This window comes from Phoca vitulina, unplaced genomic scaffold (assembly GCF_004348235.1).
Source record: "Phoca vitulina isolate PV1807 unplaced genomic scaffold, GSC_HSeal_1.0 scaffold4, whole genome shotgun sequence".
In the NCBI taxonomy this organism is placed as follows: domain Eukaryota; kingdom Metazoa; phylum Chordata; class Mammalia; order Carnivora; family Phocidae; genus Phoca; species Phoca vitulina.
Genome location: NW_022589707.1, coordinates 33830209 through 33848462, shown reverse-complemented (window position 1 = coordinate 33848462; position 18254 = coordinate 33830209). Strand labels below are relative to the sequence as shown.

Genomic DNA, 18254 nt, shown 5'->3' with positions numbered 1-18254 from the left:
GAAGGAATCTTGAAAGAAACATTATCCCATGTGAGTCCTGTGAGGTTACTAAGAGGGAGCCAGGCAAAGAGGGGCAGGGGAGAAAAGAGTTAAAGTGTTGGCAATACCATATGCAAAATGCCAAGGCTAAATTCATATTATGTACAAGGAAGACCAACAAAGTCTCCCTCAAACAAACCCAAACAGCCAGGATGCCAGTTATCTACTGCTCTATCTGTTGTTATGACCAGTAACAATAACTGCTCAGCTCCTGGGATGATGCCTATTGAAGGCACATTTAGACTTCAGCTGGCGCTAAATAAGTAATTTTCAGGGAAAAGGTATAGCATTTCATCTTTGACCCTATGCCAGTCCAAAACCTTATGGGGCAGTGAAGAAATAGTCAAACATTTCTAGCAAAATGTGACCAGTAAATATAAAGAGGACAGAATGGCAGGCAACAATCTTTCATCATTTTGCCTGCATATAGCTCTTTTTATTTATTTTTTCACCTTGTCAGCTCCTCTTAGTCTCTTTCTTTCCCCTTTTCTTTTATTTATTATTTAAGCTCTAACCCCATGATTTATTTATTCAATGAATGAGTCAAGGGATGCATTTATCTAACTGCCCCATATCAAATGAAAATGCATCATGCAGTTGGATTTCTTCCACAGAATTCAATTCCTTCCATCATTACTTCCAGAGTGATTGAAGAACTGTACCCAAATTCATAAAACTGAGAAAATAAGAGTTTAAAGTGTCCCGCTGTTATGCAGAAATAATCACAACTCAATTCTTTCATGGAGCCAGTGAAACAAATTCTTTAACAAACAGAAAAAATAACTCTTCTAAGGGCCAGGAACAGGCAATGAGGCATCCATATCAAATTATAGAAGTCCCCCCTTCAGATACCTCCATTTGATTTTGTAAAGGTTTGGTCATTTCTGAAGCAACCAGGCTTCCATTTGTCTGGGATGGGGTAGTTCTCCCTTTTTGAGAGGTAACATCCAACATTAGACTCTAGAAGCCCAAAGTCCATAGCCAAGCTATAGAGGGGAGAACAGGAGAAGCCATCACGGGGACTCCTCATGACCAGGCCAGAACTGGGCTGTCACTCCCCACTATCTCACTCACAAAAACGATCTCATTTTCTTCCTCTCCCCTCTTTCACCTCTACCAAGAAGCTGTCACAAACCTTGCTGCTTCTAGCCTTCCAACTTGCACGTAGGATGGCCCTGGGTTACCACCACAGCCTTTGGCCAGTGTCCCTGCCTTCTCACTCTCCCCCTACCATCTTCAGCAATGTATTCCAGAATCTTGTGGGGAGTTTCTTGAAGATATGGATCCTGTTTGGGCAGATTTGTGGTAGAGTCTTAGAATCCTTATTTTTAATAAGTGCCCAAAATGGCTACGACGATGGGCCAGGTTTGGGAAATGCTGCCCTACGAGCTACTGTAGCTATTCAGTATTCTCCTCCACACTGCACCACCCACTGCCCCAACCTCTTCTCACACCCCACTCAGATACCTGTGGGCCACTCAGACCCCCAGGCCTGTCACAAGCTCTTCTTCCTACTCCACTGTCTTTACTGATCAATTGCTGTTCATTGGTCAAGGGTTAGCTAAATCCTGACTTCCTAGACTGGCCCACCCTCCCTCTGTAAGTCTCCTCCAGCTCTCATCACACCCTGTACATGTCTAGCTAATTACACCTGACATGCCAGCACTAGGGCAGAGTAGGCAAACTTCTTTTGTAAAGGGCAGATAGTAAATATTTTAGGTTTTGCGGGCCATTTGGTTTCTGTTATGACTACTCAGTACTGCCATTGTAGTGGAAAAGCAGCCACTGACAATATGTAAATGAATGGGCATGCTGTGTTTCATTAAAACTTTATTTACAAAAAGAAAAAAAAAGTGAAGGGCCACATTTGGTTCGAGGGCCATAATATGCTGACTTCTGCTTTAGGGTCTGACAGAATCAGATTTGCATCTGGGCTCCATGTTTAACTGCATTCTCTTGGGTTAGTTAACCTCTAAGTCTTCATTTCTTCATCTATAAAATATACATAATAATGGAGTCATTTCAGTATGAAAGGAGATAATGCTAAGTATAATGCCTGGCATTTGGTAAACACATGGTAATATTTGCTTAATATTATAAGACAAGAGTTTACTTGTCTATCTTCCCAAGTAGACTTTAAGCTCCTTGAGGCTAGAGACTCCTTTTCATGTATAGGGCCCCAATTGTCCACCCTTATCTCTTTTCTCTGCCTTTAATAGAACTCCCACATTGTTCTTTGGGCACATGGCTGCCCAACCAGGGACTGACCATACTTCCCAGCCTCTGGTGGAGCCTGGTGTGGCCATGTGACTAGGTTCTGCACAGTGAGGTGTGTGAGAGAGTAATGTGTGCCACCTCTGAGTCACATTCTCCCAGGGGATGTGTGTGTCCTCACTGGGCCCTTTTTCTTTCCTACAGGAGGGAGGTGGCAAAAGCTGGAGCAGTTCCCTTGGACTCAGAGGTGGAAGCTGCATGTTGAGGATGATCTGGCTGTCTTGCCGGCCCTGGACTGCTTCTCTCTGGATTATTATATGAAAGGAAAACACATTTGCATCTTAAGTCACTGAATTTTGGGATTCTTTGTTACAGCAGCTGAGCCTATACCCTGCTTGATTAATAACTAGTCTTTTAAGAAAGGCTCTACCCTTCTACCTGCTCTACTTGCTGGCTCACAACTATGTTACCAACATGAGAACATGACCTCTTTGCTCCTTATTGATCTATTTTCCTTTGGGCTCTTTAGCAATCAGTCTTTACATTCTTGGCTCAGTGTTGCTGTCCTTAATCTGTCTGGACTCTTTGGACCTTGTATTTCAGAATGCTTCCCTTGATTTTCCTGTAGGGCTTATGGTTTAGCTCATACCTCTGACCAATCTGCCAGCCAATACCTTGAGTAGAAAATCCCCAGGAAATCATTCTGAAACCCGGCATTTGGCAAGGGCTGGGCTGGGCAATCTCTATTCTTATTACCCCAAGGAGTGGCATGGAGGGAATTAGCTGAATGAGCTAATGAATGAATGGGGTGTAGCAATCAATTCCAACCATCCCAAATTATTTCTAAATGCCAGAATTTTCCTCTTTCCACATCCCCACTGATTCGAGATTCTAGATGTTTTTCCTGTGATGAGTTAGTTCCCTGAGACCCATTTCACGGCTGAGGAGCTTGAGGGAGAGCGAAGCAAAGTGGTAAATATAATTAACTAGAGGGCAAGAGATTGCATTGAGTCTTAGCAGCACGCTGGCTCGCACAGGTGCTTATGGACTCATGCTGCCTCTCTCTGAGGAAATCTCCATCTCATGTGCTGGGAGAGCAGGCAGGTGGGCTGGCTAATTATAAATGCTTTTCAGAAGTATGGAGCTTCAAATAATTTCCTTTTGTAGTTTTTCACAACAATGAGTGTTTGGCTTTTTAATTCTTGCAGAAGCTAATGAGGGCTAAGATCACAAACGTTTTCGGAAGAATGAGCCTGCAAGAACACCCTACTTTGCTGGCAGGTAAGAGACCCAGATGCTCACCTTGAGCAGGAAGGCCTGTGCCCATGAACAGGGAATGGGAATGGGAATTGAAGAACATTCTGTCTCTTGTGACCTGATAGCCGCTGGAGGAAAGGATTCACCGACATGAACGTAGCTCTCTTTTTCTGACCGAATAAATGAGAAGTAACTAGGATTGAGGCTTCTCTTTTCACCGCTTTGCATCCTTAATCTGCCAGCCTGCAAGACGTCTGAGGAGCAGAAAATGTAATTTTGTCCAATTTTACTGAACTATGACCTTTCCTCGTCTGGAAAAACAATAATAAAGTACTCTAACCCTAAAATATTTCTGGAGTCGACATGAAGTTAGCCGAGGTAGGATTTTCATATTTTACGTGCACCATGAAAATCAGCCTTTATGCTTGATGGGAGCTTTATGCTCATTGTTAAATCCAGAGAGTGGGAAGTGGGCAGGTTAGGGAGAGCCAGGGTGCGAGCTTTGATACTACCCGGGCTGTCTGGGGGCTAATAAAGGGCAGCCAAACTTGATCTGTACACTTATCTCAAAGAAAGGAATGAAGCACATGTGGGCTTGAAAGACTGGAGCCGCTGTTCTCTTGGGTGAATATGCATTTTCTGCAGCCAGATTAAGGATTCATTTTGTCCTTGACACAGTACGAAATTCAATCTGTGCCTACTTACCCTACAGACAACAGCCTGCTGGGGGTCGTGCTAAGATTTTATAATAATACAGGCAGCAGCCTTCGCTAGCAAAATAAACATTTGGGAAATTGTATTTCAGAATCTCGTCTCCCTCCTCTCTCCCCCAGCCCCAATGCGTCATGCAATTCTGGTTCAGTGAAATGTAGCATTTAATATTTTGGAAATAATTTTCGAACAGATGGGGAAGAGGCAGGAGGGCAGCGTCTATCGCTGGCCTTGATGATCTCTCTGCCTCCTTTTCTTTCTCAACAAAACATCTCAAGCAGTGATTGTTTTTCTTTTGAAAGAAAAAAAACCGCATGAAAGTGTTTTCAAATTTGCTCGTTGTTTTGCTTTGCAATCTTTCGAAGCTGAGATCTTTCCTGTGGCATGGGAAGCTCATTCTGAGTCTAAGTACTACAGATATCTTGGAGAGAAGGGAGGCTTGTTTAAGGAGGGAGGGGGCAAAAACCTTTTTCTGCCCCCAGCGGAATGAGGCTCAGAACCTTTGTTTCTCTGGAACCAGGAGGGTGATTCTTCACACTCTCTTTATTGAACTACAAATATCTTTCCAGATGAACACACTCCTAATCTAATTAGCTGTAAACAGGCCTCCCGGGTGCCACACTGCTTAACGAGCGGGTGGCAAGAAGGGGAGAGAGGAAGAGGCTGCGGCAGGAAAGACATCCAAGACTGTGGAGTCCTTTTCCATAGGCGCAGTCGGGATGGGGTGATGCATTTGCAGGAGTGTTTTCTGCTTTATAGGAAGACAAAGGCCAAGAAATGTTGAGTATTCTCATAAAGGGCAGAATGGCCTATTATGAAACAACGAGTCACTGATTTTCTTCAGCACTCCTGGCTCTTTCCGGATGATATGACGGATGACTTGGCGCAGCCAATGCAGAGCACCAGACACGCTGTGGGGTCCTGAAGGGTCTGTCGACCGTTGACCGTACCTATTCCCACTCTCTGTCCCCGAGAGAGGCCCCCGCAGCCGGGTGTTTACTACGGTTGCTACGTGGACCCGAGTCCGTGGAGGGATTGCAAGGTGGGGCCAGGGGCCAGTGGGTACCCCCCTAGTGCCACAGTCAGGGCTACAGAATCCAAACTCAGAACCTCTGGCACCCAAACCCCTCAGAGAAAGGTCCAGAGGCTTAATTTTTAAAGATGATTCCTGGGAGTTCGCCCTCTTCTGGTCATTTTGGGGAGGCTTCCTCAAAGGCAGCTGAGAAGGGAATGATTTGGCATTTGGTGAACAGCAGCCTTGGGGGGGACTCTAAGGGTGAGACAGGTCCCAGGGTAAAAGGACATAAAGGGATGAGGCTCTAATGGGCCAAGATGGTGCAGCCAGCCAGGCCTCCCATTCCACTGATTGCCTCTGGGCTCGGTCTCTGCTCCGCAGAAGGGGCGTGGACTCTGCAAACTACAATTCCCAGGCTCCTCTGCGTCCCCCAGCCAATGGGAGGAGCAGGTGGGAGAGGAGCACGTGGGAGGAGGAGAGGAACAATTTTCTGGGTTCCAGCGGAGGTCAGCAGCCTCCAGCAGCCTCCAGCAGCCTTCAGCCTTCTGCCTCCTTTGCTACTTCCGGCTCATTTCCACATTCCACAGTGGTTCCAGTAGCAGCTGGTCTGTGTGCCCTTGGCAGTCAGTATAGGCTCTGCCAAGGTTCAAGCGTCAGCCACACCCCTTGCTTTAGTTCTGATAAAACCCCGTCTTCCTTTTTGTTCCCTAGCCCTAGCGTCAGCAATGATTAATCTCTTCAGAAACTCCCTTTTAGTTCTAATACCTATGTAATCAGTTGCTTGTATTAAATCCAACACTGTGTAGTCAATCTCCTGTATTAAATCCCCTCTGTTGGAATGCTTTTATTTTCCTGATTGGTCCCTGCTAAATGTTGACTCTGACACTGACTAGAAAACCAGTTTAAAAGGGGTTCCACCTGCTGAATTAGCCAAAAGGTTGGGGGTTCTCTTCCTTTGTGGTGACATTACTAAAAGGTTCTCAAATAGTAGATCCCATGGGCAGAGGGATGACTGAGGACACACAGCCTGGCAGAGTGAGCACTCTCAGGGACAGTCTCTTGGGGAACCTCACATATGCTCTGGAACTCTTGGGTTGAGAGGCTAGTCCACCCTATGCTGATGGCTTCCTATTTTGCCCTAAAACATTCTATCTTAGAATACCTCTTTTCTGGCATTTCTAGACATAAACAATTTTGGAAACTACACTGTGGTACTCCACAACCACATCTTTCTTTGTAAATCCTCAAAGTTTGGACATTAGAGGCAACAGGAAAACTCTGTGACAGTGGTTCTCAAAATAGGGTCTGGGGACCCCTGGAGATCTTTGAGACCCTCACAGAGAGTTTATGAGGTCACTATTTTTATCATAATTCTAAGACTTGATTTACCTTTTTCATTTGCCTTTTTATTTCACTCATGAGGGTACAATGTAATTTTCAAGAGGCTACCTACATGTATATTAAAACAGACTGAAGAGGGAAGCAGGTATGGAGATCCAGCTGTCTTTAGCCAGATATCAAAGAGATTCACAATAATGGAAAAGAAAACTACTCTTCTAACTTGTTTTTTTGTTTGTTTTGGAAAATAAAGTTATATGTCATAAAAATGTTATTTGTATTGATTGTTTCTTATTGTTATAGTCAAATGAATTAATGAATAATTCAGGGCTGAGGCTTCTGACCACAGGGGGTGGTGGGTGGAAGGAGAAGAGGTATAATCAGATGTGATTCTTCTGGCTGGGCAGATGTCCAAAGCTGGCTCTCTCTAATGGGGGCTCTGAGAGGCCCTGCTGGGAACACGTGACTAATTTTGCAGGTGGAGGTGCAGTTGGTGCATTCTCTTCACCCCGTCTAGTCTTTAATTTTCATGCTCCAGCCTCTGGTCATCTGGAGTTTACCCTCCATAGTGAAGTCATCTCCAGACAATCTTTTCCAGGATTTGTAATGATCCAAGCTGGCTCTCCCTTCCTGGGGTATATGTCTTTGCCCCTAGGAGACACATTCCTTCTTTCCTCAGTCACATTATTCACACCCTTACATTATTCACAAGAGTGTCGGACACCAGCCCCTGTGACTCCAGTCTCCGGAGACACCCATCCAAGTCTGCTAGTGGTCATCTACTCTGGGAGGGAAGCATGTCCACCCTTCCCCCGAGGGGAGACCTGAGGCCCCCTGACATGCTGACACCAGCCATTCCCTGCCTCAACTCTTAGACCTTTGAGGTGGGCCTTCAGCTACAGGTTGCAGAAACGATTTTCACTCCCTTCTTGTGCATGTCCTGCTGAAGTCCTTCTAATATTTGACAGCAGAATGTGGGAATAGTTGGCCCACATTGTCCTGGGGCCTCAGTTGAAAGTTAGGTAGAAATAAATAGTCCATTTTTAAATATCCTCTTGTAAAATCATCCCAAATTTCTGATGAGATAGCTGTAATTATTTATATTTTTTTAGATGAGGAAATTAAGTTCAGAGAGGATCAGTAAGTGGCTAAGTTAGTATTTGAACCCAGGTCTGCTTCAAAGTCCAAGATTATTTTATATAGAGATAATTTAGGGCCTGGAAACTCCCCTCTGGGCACTGTTCTTGACTCATGGTGTCAGTTCCATACATGGCTCTCATGCTCTCAGTTGGGTGGCCATACATCCCAATTTGTCTGGGCCAGTCTAAGTTAATGCCTATTATCCTCATATAATTACCAGTAGTGATCCCTCTTTTCTCAGGTTTGGACAACGAATTATAAGTTCACCGTAACTATTGGGAGTCAGGGGTATGGTGCAGAAGAACCAGAGGCACCAGAAGTTTCTTAGGGGGACAGACTCTTCCAGTAAGCGAGACTCTTCCAAAAGCTGGCTTCAACCCCTGCAGGGAAGATCAGCATGAGGGGGGTGAAGTTGGTGAGGCTGCCTCTCCAGATGTGGGGATACCCTCACAGCCCTGGAGTAAGCCCAGCTGGGTGGGAGATCTGGCTCAGGGAGGCTGATCTCTTCAGGAACTGGCTGTAAAGTCCACAGGGTGGGAAGGGTATGAGAAAAACACATGTCTACTGTTCCTTCTGGATAACTTCTGAGTTTGTCCATTTCTTTTTTTCCCACTGTACTCTTCCAGTTTAGGGCACTTTCACTAGAAGATAAACTCCTAGTTGGTCTACTTTCCTGTTTTTCCTCCCAATCCATCCTGCCACTGAAATCAGGGTGATATTTCTAAAATTCAAATATGACTGCTGCTATTTCTCAGTTTAAAACCCCTTGGCAGCTTCCTATTGCCTTCAGGATAAACTCTGAATTCCTTAATGTGGCTTCAAGGGCCCTTGAGATCTGGCTCCTATGCACCTTTCTAGACTCTTCTCATACCGTCTCCAGTTTGTGCTCTATGAACATCAATTCAGCCACACTAGACTTCTTCTCAGAATGCGAACCCTCTTACTTGTGAGCCTTTGTGTGTGCTCTTTCAGCTGCTAGGACACTTCTTCCTGTGAGGACCAGACTGCCTGAACTCCTTCTTTCCTTGAGTTTGGGGAACGCATATGCATTGATGCAGCAGCTCTGGAATTTGCTTGTCCCCATTTCCCCATAAGGCCTGAAGCCTTCTGAAGACCTTTCCATTCCCTTTACCTCTGTGTCATTCACTCCTATCACAGGGCTTCGTACACAGTAGGTCCCAGGTTAGTACTTGGCGATATTTTGTTTACTTGCCACAAGCATTAAAGCCAAACAGTCAAGACATGAGACATCAGAGCTCAACATCCGTCATGGATGTCTGCTAGGCATTGTAATCATACGTAGGCTGACTCCCTGCACAAATGAAGAGATTCTATAGGTAATATGTTTGAAAATGAGAATTTTTTTTTTTAAGGAGTATGATCCATAGTAGCCCAGAAATGAATCAGCTTAATATCCAGTCATAGCCAGATGGTTTAGTAGATTATGGCTTATAGTATATACTGAAAAGGATACTATAGAACACTGACAAATATAATGAATATAAAGACTAAGTAGCAATGTGGAAAAATGATTATAATTAGTGCCAATTGAAAAAAAGGAGAATGGCCTATTGCATACTTGCTACTCTTGTGACTAAATAATGTGTATGTGTGTGTGTTATGCATAGCAGGGGTGGAGTTCTGGGAAAGAGTGGAAAAACACAGAGAAAAGTTCAAGATGATGGGGATTTTTTTTTTTACCTCTCAAAATTGGTTCTAACATTGACTTCATATCTTTTTTTCCCTCAATAAGAAGACTATTAATATTTTAAAACTAATCTGATACTCCAAAATGTTAAAATGATTCTCCTTGGGTGGTAGGATTTAGGAGAATTTTAATGATTTCTTAATAATTTCTGTATTGGTTATTTTTCTCCATTGAATATTTAACATTTATAATTAGATAAAAACAATACTGCAAATATTTACTTTCTTCCCTCTCTCACTTTGGGCAGATATACTTGCTTCCCCATTGATCCTGGGCATGGCCATGTGACTTGCCTTGGCCAATGCATTGATGGTGGACATAAGGTAGCAAATGTATTTGTGGGGGGTGCCTTGTCCTCTTGCACTTCCACCATTACCATGAAAAGAATACTTTTTGGATAGATTGCCCAACCAAGAAAAATGAGACACATGGAACAGACCTAGACCCAACCTTTAGCTTGGAGCCAAGACCAACAGAGTCCAGCCTAAATAGCTGATCCTAGACAGCCCACAGATGTGTGAGTGAGAAGAAATGGGGATTGCTTTAAGTCACTGAGACTTGGGGTGGTTTGTACAGCATTATTTTGATAACAACTTAGTGATAAATCTTCATTTTCAATGCTAACTTTCTAGGCAAAATATTTCTCTTTTATTCTTGTTTCATCTTCCATCTTATAAATGGTATAACACAGAAGTGGTCCAGGCTTGGAGTGACTGGATTGATTTGTAGCTTGGAGAAGCATGTTAACCTGGGGAGACCTTTTAAGAACACTAGAACATCAAAGGCTTGAAATAGGTGACAAAATGACACTAAAACTGTAGTGATGTCCCTACCACCAACAGCATTATTAACATGTTGGTGAGAATCATGAATCCCAACTACCATTATGCCCAATTTGGCTTCCACATCAACTCTATGTTATTGCCATTCTTGTGGTCATTTCTCAGGACTACAATTCACTGCCAAAAAGTGATAGGGGGTGGGGTGGGAAATACAGGTTTCCCTGGCTATCTAAACACAGAGTGTTCTGAAAGTTCGAATTAGGCCACTTTGCTTTTCTGAAAGACCTACATTAGTCTGGTAACAGCTTTTTTTTTGTAAAAGCGAACATCTTCTTTAGATTTCTTTTAGGGGCGCCTGGGTGGCTCAGTCGTTAAGCGTCTGCCTTCGGCTCAGGTCATGATCCCGGGGTCCTGGGATCGAGCCCCGCGTCGGGCTCCCTGCTCAGCGGGAAGCCTGCTTCTCCCTCCCCCACTCCCCCTGCTTGTGTTCCCTCTCTCTCACTGTGTCTCTCTCTGTCAAATAAATAAATAAAAAATCTTAAAAAAATAAAAATAAAAATAGATTTCTTTTAGTTGGCAAGAAAAGGGGATGAATATAGGTCTTCTGTAACAGCAAAGTGGCATTAAAACAAACTTTCAGAAACCAGGGGATACCTGTAACCCAAACCCAAACCAACAATGCCGAGCTGCAGTATCTCACTTAATTTGTTGTTGCAAATAGCAGATTAAAAAATGTTACAATTCAAATCCCAACTGTCAGGACTTCAGGATGGGACCAGCTGCTGGGCTAGTTTCTCAGTGGATCTTTCTCTTTCTCAGAGATTTAGCACCCTGCCGAGTGAGCTGCTCTGGTCCTCTGGTGAGAGTTTGTGAGAGGCCATTCTCTCTGGGAGAAACCTAAAGTGACACCCTTCACCTCAGCCTCTAGAGGCCCAGGTGTGGGATAAGAAGGACAAGCACAAGGACATGGACCAGCCTGGCTAGCTGCCACCACTGCACTGCATGAGCTGTGTGTCAATCTGCTTTTTGTCTGGTTTGAATCCAACATAGGGTCCAAAGCATGTTCACAGCCTTTAGATCATGAAACACATGGCCTTGCCTGAGATTGTTCCTACCATCATTTACAGAATTTCTGGGTAGGTGGCTTGTTCAAGATGACAATGAAAGGAAGTGATTGTTTCACCTGTTAGCTGTGTGACCTTAGGCAGTGTACTCAACTTCTCTGGGTATCTGTCTGTACAGTGAAGCTATGTTGCAATAACACCTACCTCAGAGGGTTTTTATAAATATTAAAGAAAGCAGTGCTTTGGTGTTTTTTAGCTATTTGTTCAAAACAAAACAAAAAGACCCCCTAAATCTTGGATTACAATATTTGGTACATACATAGTACAAATTCACTGAAGAAAAATAAGAGAAAATGTTACCCAGTGCTCTACAATCCAAACGTACCGTGTTAACGTACTGATCCATAACCTTCCTATTATTTTCTTTGCTTGCACACACAGATGCACTTACATATTCACAAACCTGGTTCATACATATTATTTTATAAACTGTTTTTGCCCCCTAACAAGTTATTATTAATATATTTCTTGCTAAGAAATATGTCTACAACATGTGCATTAGTGGTAGCATAACATTTCATTTTATGGATATAATATATTTTTACATGTCTAATCCCTGTTTTTTTTAATTTTTAATTTCTCTTCTAATTTTTGCTCTTATAAGTAACTCTTTGATGAATATTCATGTACACAGAATCTTGAGCAAATGACTGATCAGTTTTAGAGGTAAACTTCCAGATGCAGAATTATTAAAACCACAAACATTTTCATGCCACTTTATATATATTGTCAAATTGCCTTTTAGAGAAGTTCTAACAAGTTAAACACTCTTGGTGGTGAAAGAACATGTCCATATTTTTGCTGAAACTAGGCCTTTATCACTTTTTAAACTTTATCTGTTTGACAGATGATAAATGATATTCCATTGTTGTTTTAATTTGTATTTCTTTGATTACTATTAAAGATGAAACTGTGTTTATATTTATTAGTTATGTTCTTTATTAAATTAAAAAAATTATTATTGACATGCAGGAACTGTTATTAGGGGATTTAAATATTGCCTTATATGTTATAAATATTGTTCTCTTTTTTCATTTGTCTTTTAACTTTATGGATTTTTTGACATTGCGTACATTTGAAAACGTTATATAATGAAATCTAGTAATATTTGAATATTTGGAATAGTAATCTGGAATACTTCTTAAAATAACCTTTCTCAGGAGGGCATAAGTCTGTTATGTTTTCTGAATCTTTGAAAAACTGAGAATAAGTCTCTGGGGCCCTCATGTAAGAACAAAAATATCTTGGCAGTCTAAGCACTTTTGACACACAATCCTCAAAATCCTGTAGAGGCCATTCCACTATTTTCTGAAAGTTAGCATCGAGAGAGGTAAGTCTGATGCCAAAAGGGTTTTTCCTCCTAGTAAGTATGCTGGGGTTTTTTGTTGTTGTTGGGCAGAATGACTGCAAGATTTTTCTCTATATTTGGAATTAAAAAAAAAAAAGGAAGACATGGTAAACAGAGTCTATTTTACACTTGGACCTGGTGCTCAGGGCGGGTTTGGGATTGAAGACAAGGATTCCCTCAACTCAAGAGAATTATCTTTTATTGTTGATTTGGTCACCACTTCCTCTCTGCCTAATGTGTTGTCTTTTCTGGGTTTTCTATTCAATCTCCAGAATCCATCCTGCATGCCTCTTCTCTGAGTTCCAGAATCTCCCCAGCTGGAGGACTGCTTTGCTCATCTTCTTTTTTGCATTGCTAACTTGCTTGTCAGTGTTGCCACTGGATTTTCACATCAGTTGATTATTGTTCTTTCTCCCCAAAGTAGTCTTTCTTGATGTCAGATTGCTCCTTTTTCATGGGTACAACCTCCTGTCGACTATTGTTGAGAACCTGAATTTAATATTTTACAAAATGCCACTCTGTCTCCTACAGCAAGCTTTTTTTTTTTTTTCCAAAAAAGTACTTTTCTTTTGAGATCATGAGCATTTTTTATATGTCCAGATGTTTCCCTGCTTGCTCATCTTTACAAAGGGAAGTCTATATCTGTTCAGTTTTGGGACTTGGGATAGGTTCAGTTGGAGTGTTTAGGTATATGTTCAATTTCTCTAGTCTGAGAAGAAGGGATCAAGGAAGAATTTATAATTCTGGTATAATTCCTGATTTCTCTGGATCAGAGTTTCAGGGTTCTTGGAGAGGGAGAAGGGAACCACGCCCGAGGTGGCCATATGACAAGCTTCCCCATTGTGTCCAAGTCTCCTTTCCACCTGGCAGGGGCACTATCCCCCTTCTCTAATGGACAGGATGGTTCTTGTGATGAGCCTGTTGCCACAATGCCCTCACATTTCTTATCACATTGTTTGAAATGAATTGAGCTGAAATGGCTGTGGATGTGCCTCTTATAACAGATTTTGCTGAGGAGGGAAATTTGCACCTGTTTGGAGTTGGCATCGCATTTAGAGAGAGCAAGGGGGGACCAAACACAAAGGCCGGCACATCCGGGATAATTACTGCCAAAATTACTTACCAAAGACATCTGTGAAGCTGTGATCCATTCGGGAGAGATGTGAAAATGAGCCCCAGCTGAGTCTCCCAGCAAAATGATTCCCCTGGGCTGTGAACCTGGGTGGCACAATTTATTTGCATTATTTATACCCTCAAGTAGTTTGGAGCCTCCAGATTGGGTGGTTAGGAGAGTAGATACCCTGGTGTGTATTCCATGCACAGAGCGTCATAACAGTGATACATTGCCACTTTTCAAGTGCTGGGGAGTGAGGGAGATCACATTTAGGAGCTGAATGAGATTTCTAGGCCATCGAAACTGCTAGCTAAGCTGTACAGATGCAGGTGTGTTTCCTCGCTCAGCATAAAACAAACTGCCGTGCAACCTCATGAGTGAATGATGGATGAATCAATGAATCAAAACTTTTTCTGAACTCAGAAATATGCCCTAAGTTTTGGTTTTGGAAATCACTCTCTTGAATTCTGTTATAATTCACTTTAAGAATTTGTGATCTCATGGAGCAATTTAGACTTTTCAAAGATGTTATGGTCTTTTAAAGCCCTTAATCCATATACACAAAAGCCCTGGGTGGACAATTCTGGCTGATTAACGGGAGATGAACATGAAGGTCTCTGCGAAGCCCTGTCTGGAGGTTAGGAATCACTTAATCTGCCTCTGAGGCCCATCTACACAATTCATTTATCCATGGGTGATGCCTGTACTCTTCTGAATCCCTTAAGATCCTGAAAGAATCAACTGATGCCTCCCAGAGTCAGAGAGGGGCACCTCTTTCCCCTAGCCTCAAGTCCCCCAAGTCATGCTGGAGGACGGTCTAGCCTCATTTCAGTGGCTCCCTATCCTGGGCCTCTGTGACAGTTAGCACTTGGCCACATACATGGGGATGGAGAAGGCTCAGGACATCCAGGAGGGGTTGGGATGGGGCAAGTCCAAGAGACTTCCCATGATGATCCTAGATCCTCATACCAGGATCTTTTCACTAGATCTGAGTTTGTTTATTTATTTATTTATCAGTCATTTTTTCATTCATTCTTTTATTCATCCAACAAGCATTTCTAAACTGCATACCTATGCACTGCACTGGATCTGTGCATTTTCTACTCCCCTCCTACCCCTCTGAGAGTTTAAAGACAATTAGACTAAGTTGATTGAAGGCATGGACTGTATCACATCTGCCCAGGACAACTCAGAGCCAAGTATAGCCCTTGGTGCATAATAGGAATAGGCATTTAGGAAATATCTGTCAAATGAATGAACGAATGAATGAATGAATGAAATGCTTTTCAGCGTTAGGGAAAATACTGCCTAAATGTAAAAAGTGATGCTACCAGAGGGTCTTGTCTGAGACCCTTTGGGTATCACCAAGCACATATTTTCAGTAGTATGTGGGTGATCATAGGTTTCTCCTAACAGTACTGGCAGCTCAGATGTCTGTGGCATTTGGGCATTTAGAATACAGAGCTTTTGCTCAGCTATTTTTGGGAACTCCCAATGGCTATAACTTGGAGGTCTCCCTCAAGTCACCCAAATGTGAATCTTTAGCCCAGTTGCCTGCCGCAGGGACTCAGTCAGCACAAGCCCAGATGTCTGACCTTGTCGGGTATTGAGAAGGACATGGAGAAAGAGGAAACAAGAGCACCTCTATTTGTTTTCCTATTTGGAGAAGTGCTAGGTTTCCATTACCTTGCGCTCTCCCCTGCTGCCTTTTCTGGCATTCTCAATCAAGTTTCCAATCCCCACATAAAGGAGGCAGTAAGACAAATTCAGTGTTGCTTTTTCTAGGTTCTGCCTCCATTTTCTACAGGCTTTTTCATGCCTTTTTCTGATTTTTCATGAAAATAAATGGAAATCGGTCAACTTTAAGCTGTAGCATCAGGCACTTCCTCACTTGGATGGTCTGTTCTCTTCAATCTGACTCAGACTAGAAAAGAGGGTCCCTATTGTGATAAGCACATTAACTCTATAATTCATACCTTCACAGAACTTCTTCTCATACGGAATTCCATCTTTTGGATCAACACCCTTTAAAAGAGAAATGATGAGATTAGCGGTTTGTTTTTAAATGTATGAGACACATACACTGAGGCTTTCCCTAATGGCTTTAAAAGTACAAAGGCAAGTCAGTGGATAAAACCCATTAAAGTCTTTTGAGCCCTTAATTCAACATAGCAACACTCTGTGTAAGTGAGTTGGGCTTTACGGAGCTGGGGCAGGAATAAGGAGAGATCCAGAAGCCCAACCATCTGGTCCAGAGAATGCAGGGCAGTGTCTGGAGTGCTGGCAGTGTCCCCGTGAGGGGGCGCTGTGGGCCCACTGAGTTACAGGGCCACAAGGTCAGAGTGTGTTCCTCAGTCTCTGAGCTGGGGAGCTCTGAGAGCCCTGACAGCTCCACTCCCTAAGGACTGATGCTTCCAGAGCAGCGATTCTCAACAGGGCTCATTTCCCCCCACCCCTACCCCAAGGGACATTTGGCAAAGTCTAGAGACATTTTTGGTTGTGACAACAGGGGGAGGGGGAGTGACTGGCATCAAGTGGGTAGAGGCCAGGGATGCTGCTGCACATCCTACAATTTCCAAGGGACCTGAATTTCCAAGACTCCAGGAATTTGTTGGGATTTCTTCTATTGTTCTAATTAATATTTACTTTCATACTTGATTTTGTATTTGTAATTTGGTATTCTTTTTCATCAGGAGGACCCTCAAATCATATATTAGCTCAAGACCCCACAAAACGTGGGTCTGCTGCCATTGTTGTGTTTGGTTGGGCTTTATTACCTTTCTCTTCCTGAAAGCTGCAAACCTGTTGTTCATGGAGAGCTGGAGCTCCAGCATTAAATGCCTCGAGATGTAGATAGAGGGGTAACTACAGGGTAATTTCCACCCTGCCTGACTAGCTTTATGGAATAGAAAGAAAATGGCTGCCACGAAGAGGTGGGAGCAAGAGGTTTGCTCCAACAGCTGTCTGGGTCACTGTAAAACTTCGCTAACAGCACTCTTCATTTAATTTCGCCTGATTCACCACAGAATAAAGGGGTTAGATGCGGGTGACTTCAAGGGGCTGTGACTAACAGACCCTCAACTCTCATTACATCCCTACCATCCATCATGTGAGATCAGAGTCTTTACCCCTCTTCCAATTTGCAGAAAAAGGGTGCTTTCATCTGTCATCTTCTTCCGTAGGACTGACTAAAGCAAATAGGCTTTTAAGGAGGGCGGAACGTCAGAGAACGGGGCTAGATTTGAATCTAGTTGCTTACCCAAATGCCATTACAGTTTGAATCCTCGTGTATATCCCAGTTGTCTGGCCTAAGAAGAAAACACCAACATTGGTTTTTAGCATATACTTCTTGCCCCGTGAATGTTAGCTGAATGAATGAATGAATGAACAAGTGCTGTATGAAGTGTCATTGATGAACAGCATGTTCTTCAAGGAGGAGTGCCACTCATGACTGTCAATGGCACACGGAAGCCTCCACTGGCCTCTGCCATTATCTCAGTTTTGGATATTTTCTGGGCACCGTGGACTAATTCCAGTGGCCTCTATTCACGGACTGTATTGTGGAATGGTGCTGGTGAGCAGAGTGAATGAATCTGTAGCCCACTTTATTTAGATAGGTGAGGCCATTACAATTACACTCTACACTCCCAAACATCTGGTATTCTGAATGCTGCGGCCCTGCAGTCACGGCTAAGATGAAGGTTGGCATATCCATTTTCTGAAGTCCGAGATGTGGCTGGCTGAACATCAGCCCGGGACTAAAATATGACATGCGGTCCACTCATGGGAGCCCCGTGCTCACTCCTCACTCAGTCCTGCATGTAGACCTCGTGCAGGAGGCTGGACACAAGTCCACCGTAACCTGGGGACTCGTGTGTTCCTCTCGCTAGACTGGAAGCTCCGCGAGGGGAGGCCCCACTTCCATTTTATTAACCGCCGACACGAGGCAGAGTGCTTGGCAATGAGCAAGTGCTCCATGAACGTTTCCTGGACAAATAATGAATGAATGCTGTTCTTTCTTCACTGAGCTTTACTTCAGCGGGGACACGGAGGTCCCTTCTCTCTTTAAGTACCAATCCCCTAGGCTGGGGTTGGAATGATGCCTCCTACCTCCTTTTTAGAAGGTAATTGCCCAAGTCAGCGATGGGCAGAGACGTACCTTCTGCCCGGGTATGCCATCTTGTTGCTGTCATTGCAGTCTCTCCCTCGCCAGTGGTAGCCCCTCAGCGTCTGGAATTGAAGAGCACACACAGGAAGGGTTCATTTCCGCCCCTTGTTATCCACAAGGAAGGGCAGTCAGAGCTGTCCCAGGGGTACTGACATGCGTAATTCTTAATTCCAATACAATCCAGGAACACTAGAGATTACTAAGAAATTTAAGATTAATATGCTGAGTCATGCAGTGTGAGGTAAAATGTAATAGAGTCCCAGAGCCAATGCCAGGTGGTAGTGTGTGTGCATGTG

At 43.4% G+C, this 18254-nt stretch overlaps 1 protein-coding gene and 1 long non-coding RNA gene across 3 annotated transcripts in view; one reads left to right on the top strand and one right to left on the bottom strand.

Annotated features, from left to right (window-relative positions):
• The window catches only part of LOC116630869, a 42512-nt gene extending 35762 nt beyond the window's left edge, over positions 1-6750 (top strand). The window contains exon 5 of one of the 2 annotated variants that reach the window (XR_004299029.1): positions 3462-6750. This is a non-coding gene — a long non-coding RNA (uncharacterized LOC116630869). Of the gene's footprint in view, positions 1-2457 lie in introns of both variants that reach the window. The other variant, XR_004299028.1, reaches the window with a different exon arrangement.
• AOAH (acyloxyacyl hydrolase) overlaps positions 1-18254 on the bottom strand; it is a 166594-nt gene that overhangs the window by 72541 nt on the left and 75799 nt on the right. Inside the window, exons 8-11 of the mRNA XM_032401770.1 lie at positions 17950-18020; positions 17050-17098; positions 15767-15815; positions 13800-13894 (exon numbers count right to left, since the gene is read on the bottom strand). Coding sequence (XP_032257661.1) covers positions 13800-13894; positions 15767-15815; positions 17050-17098; positions 17950-18020 — 264 coding nt within the window. The remainder of the gene's footprint in view (positions 1-13799; positions 13895-15766; positions 15816-17049; positions 17099-17949; positions 18021-18254) is intronic.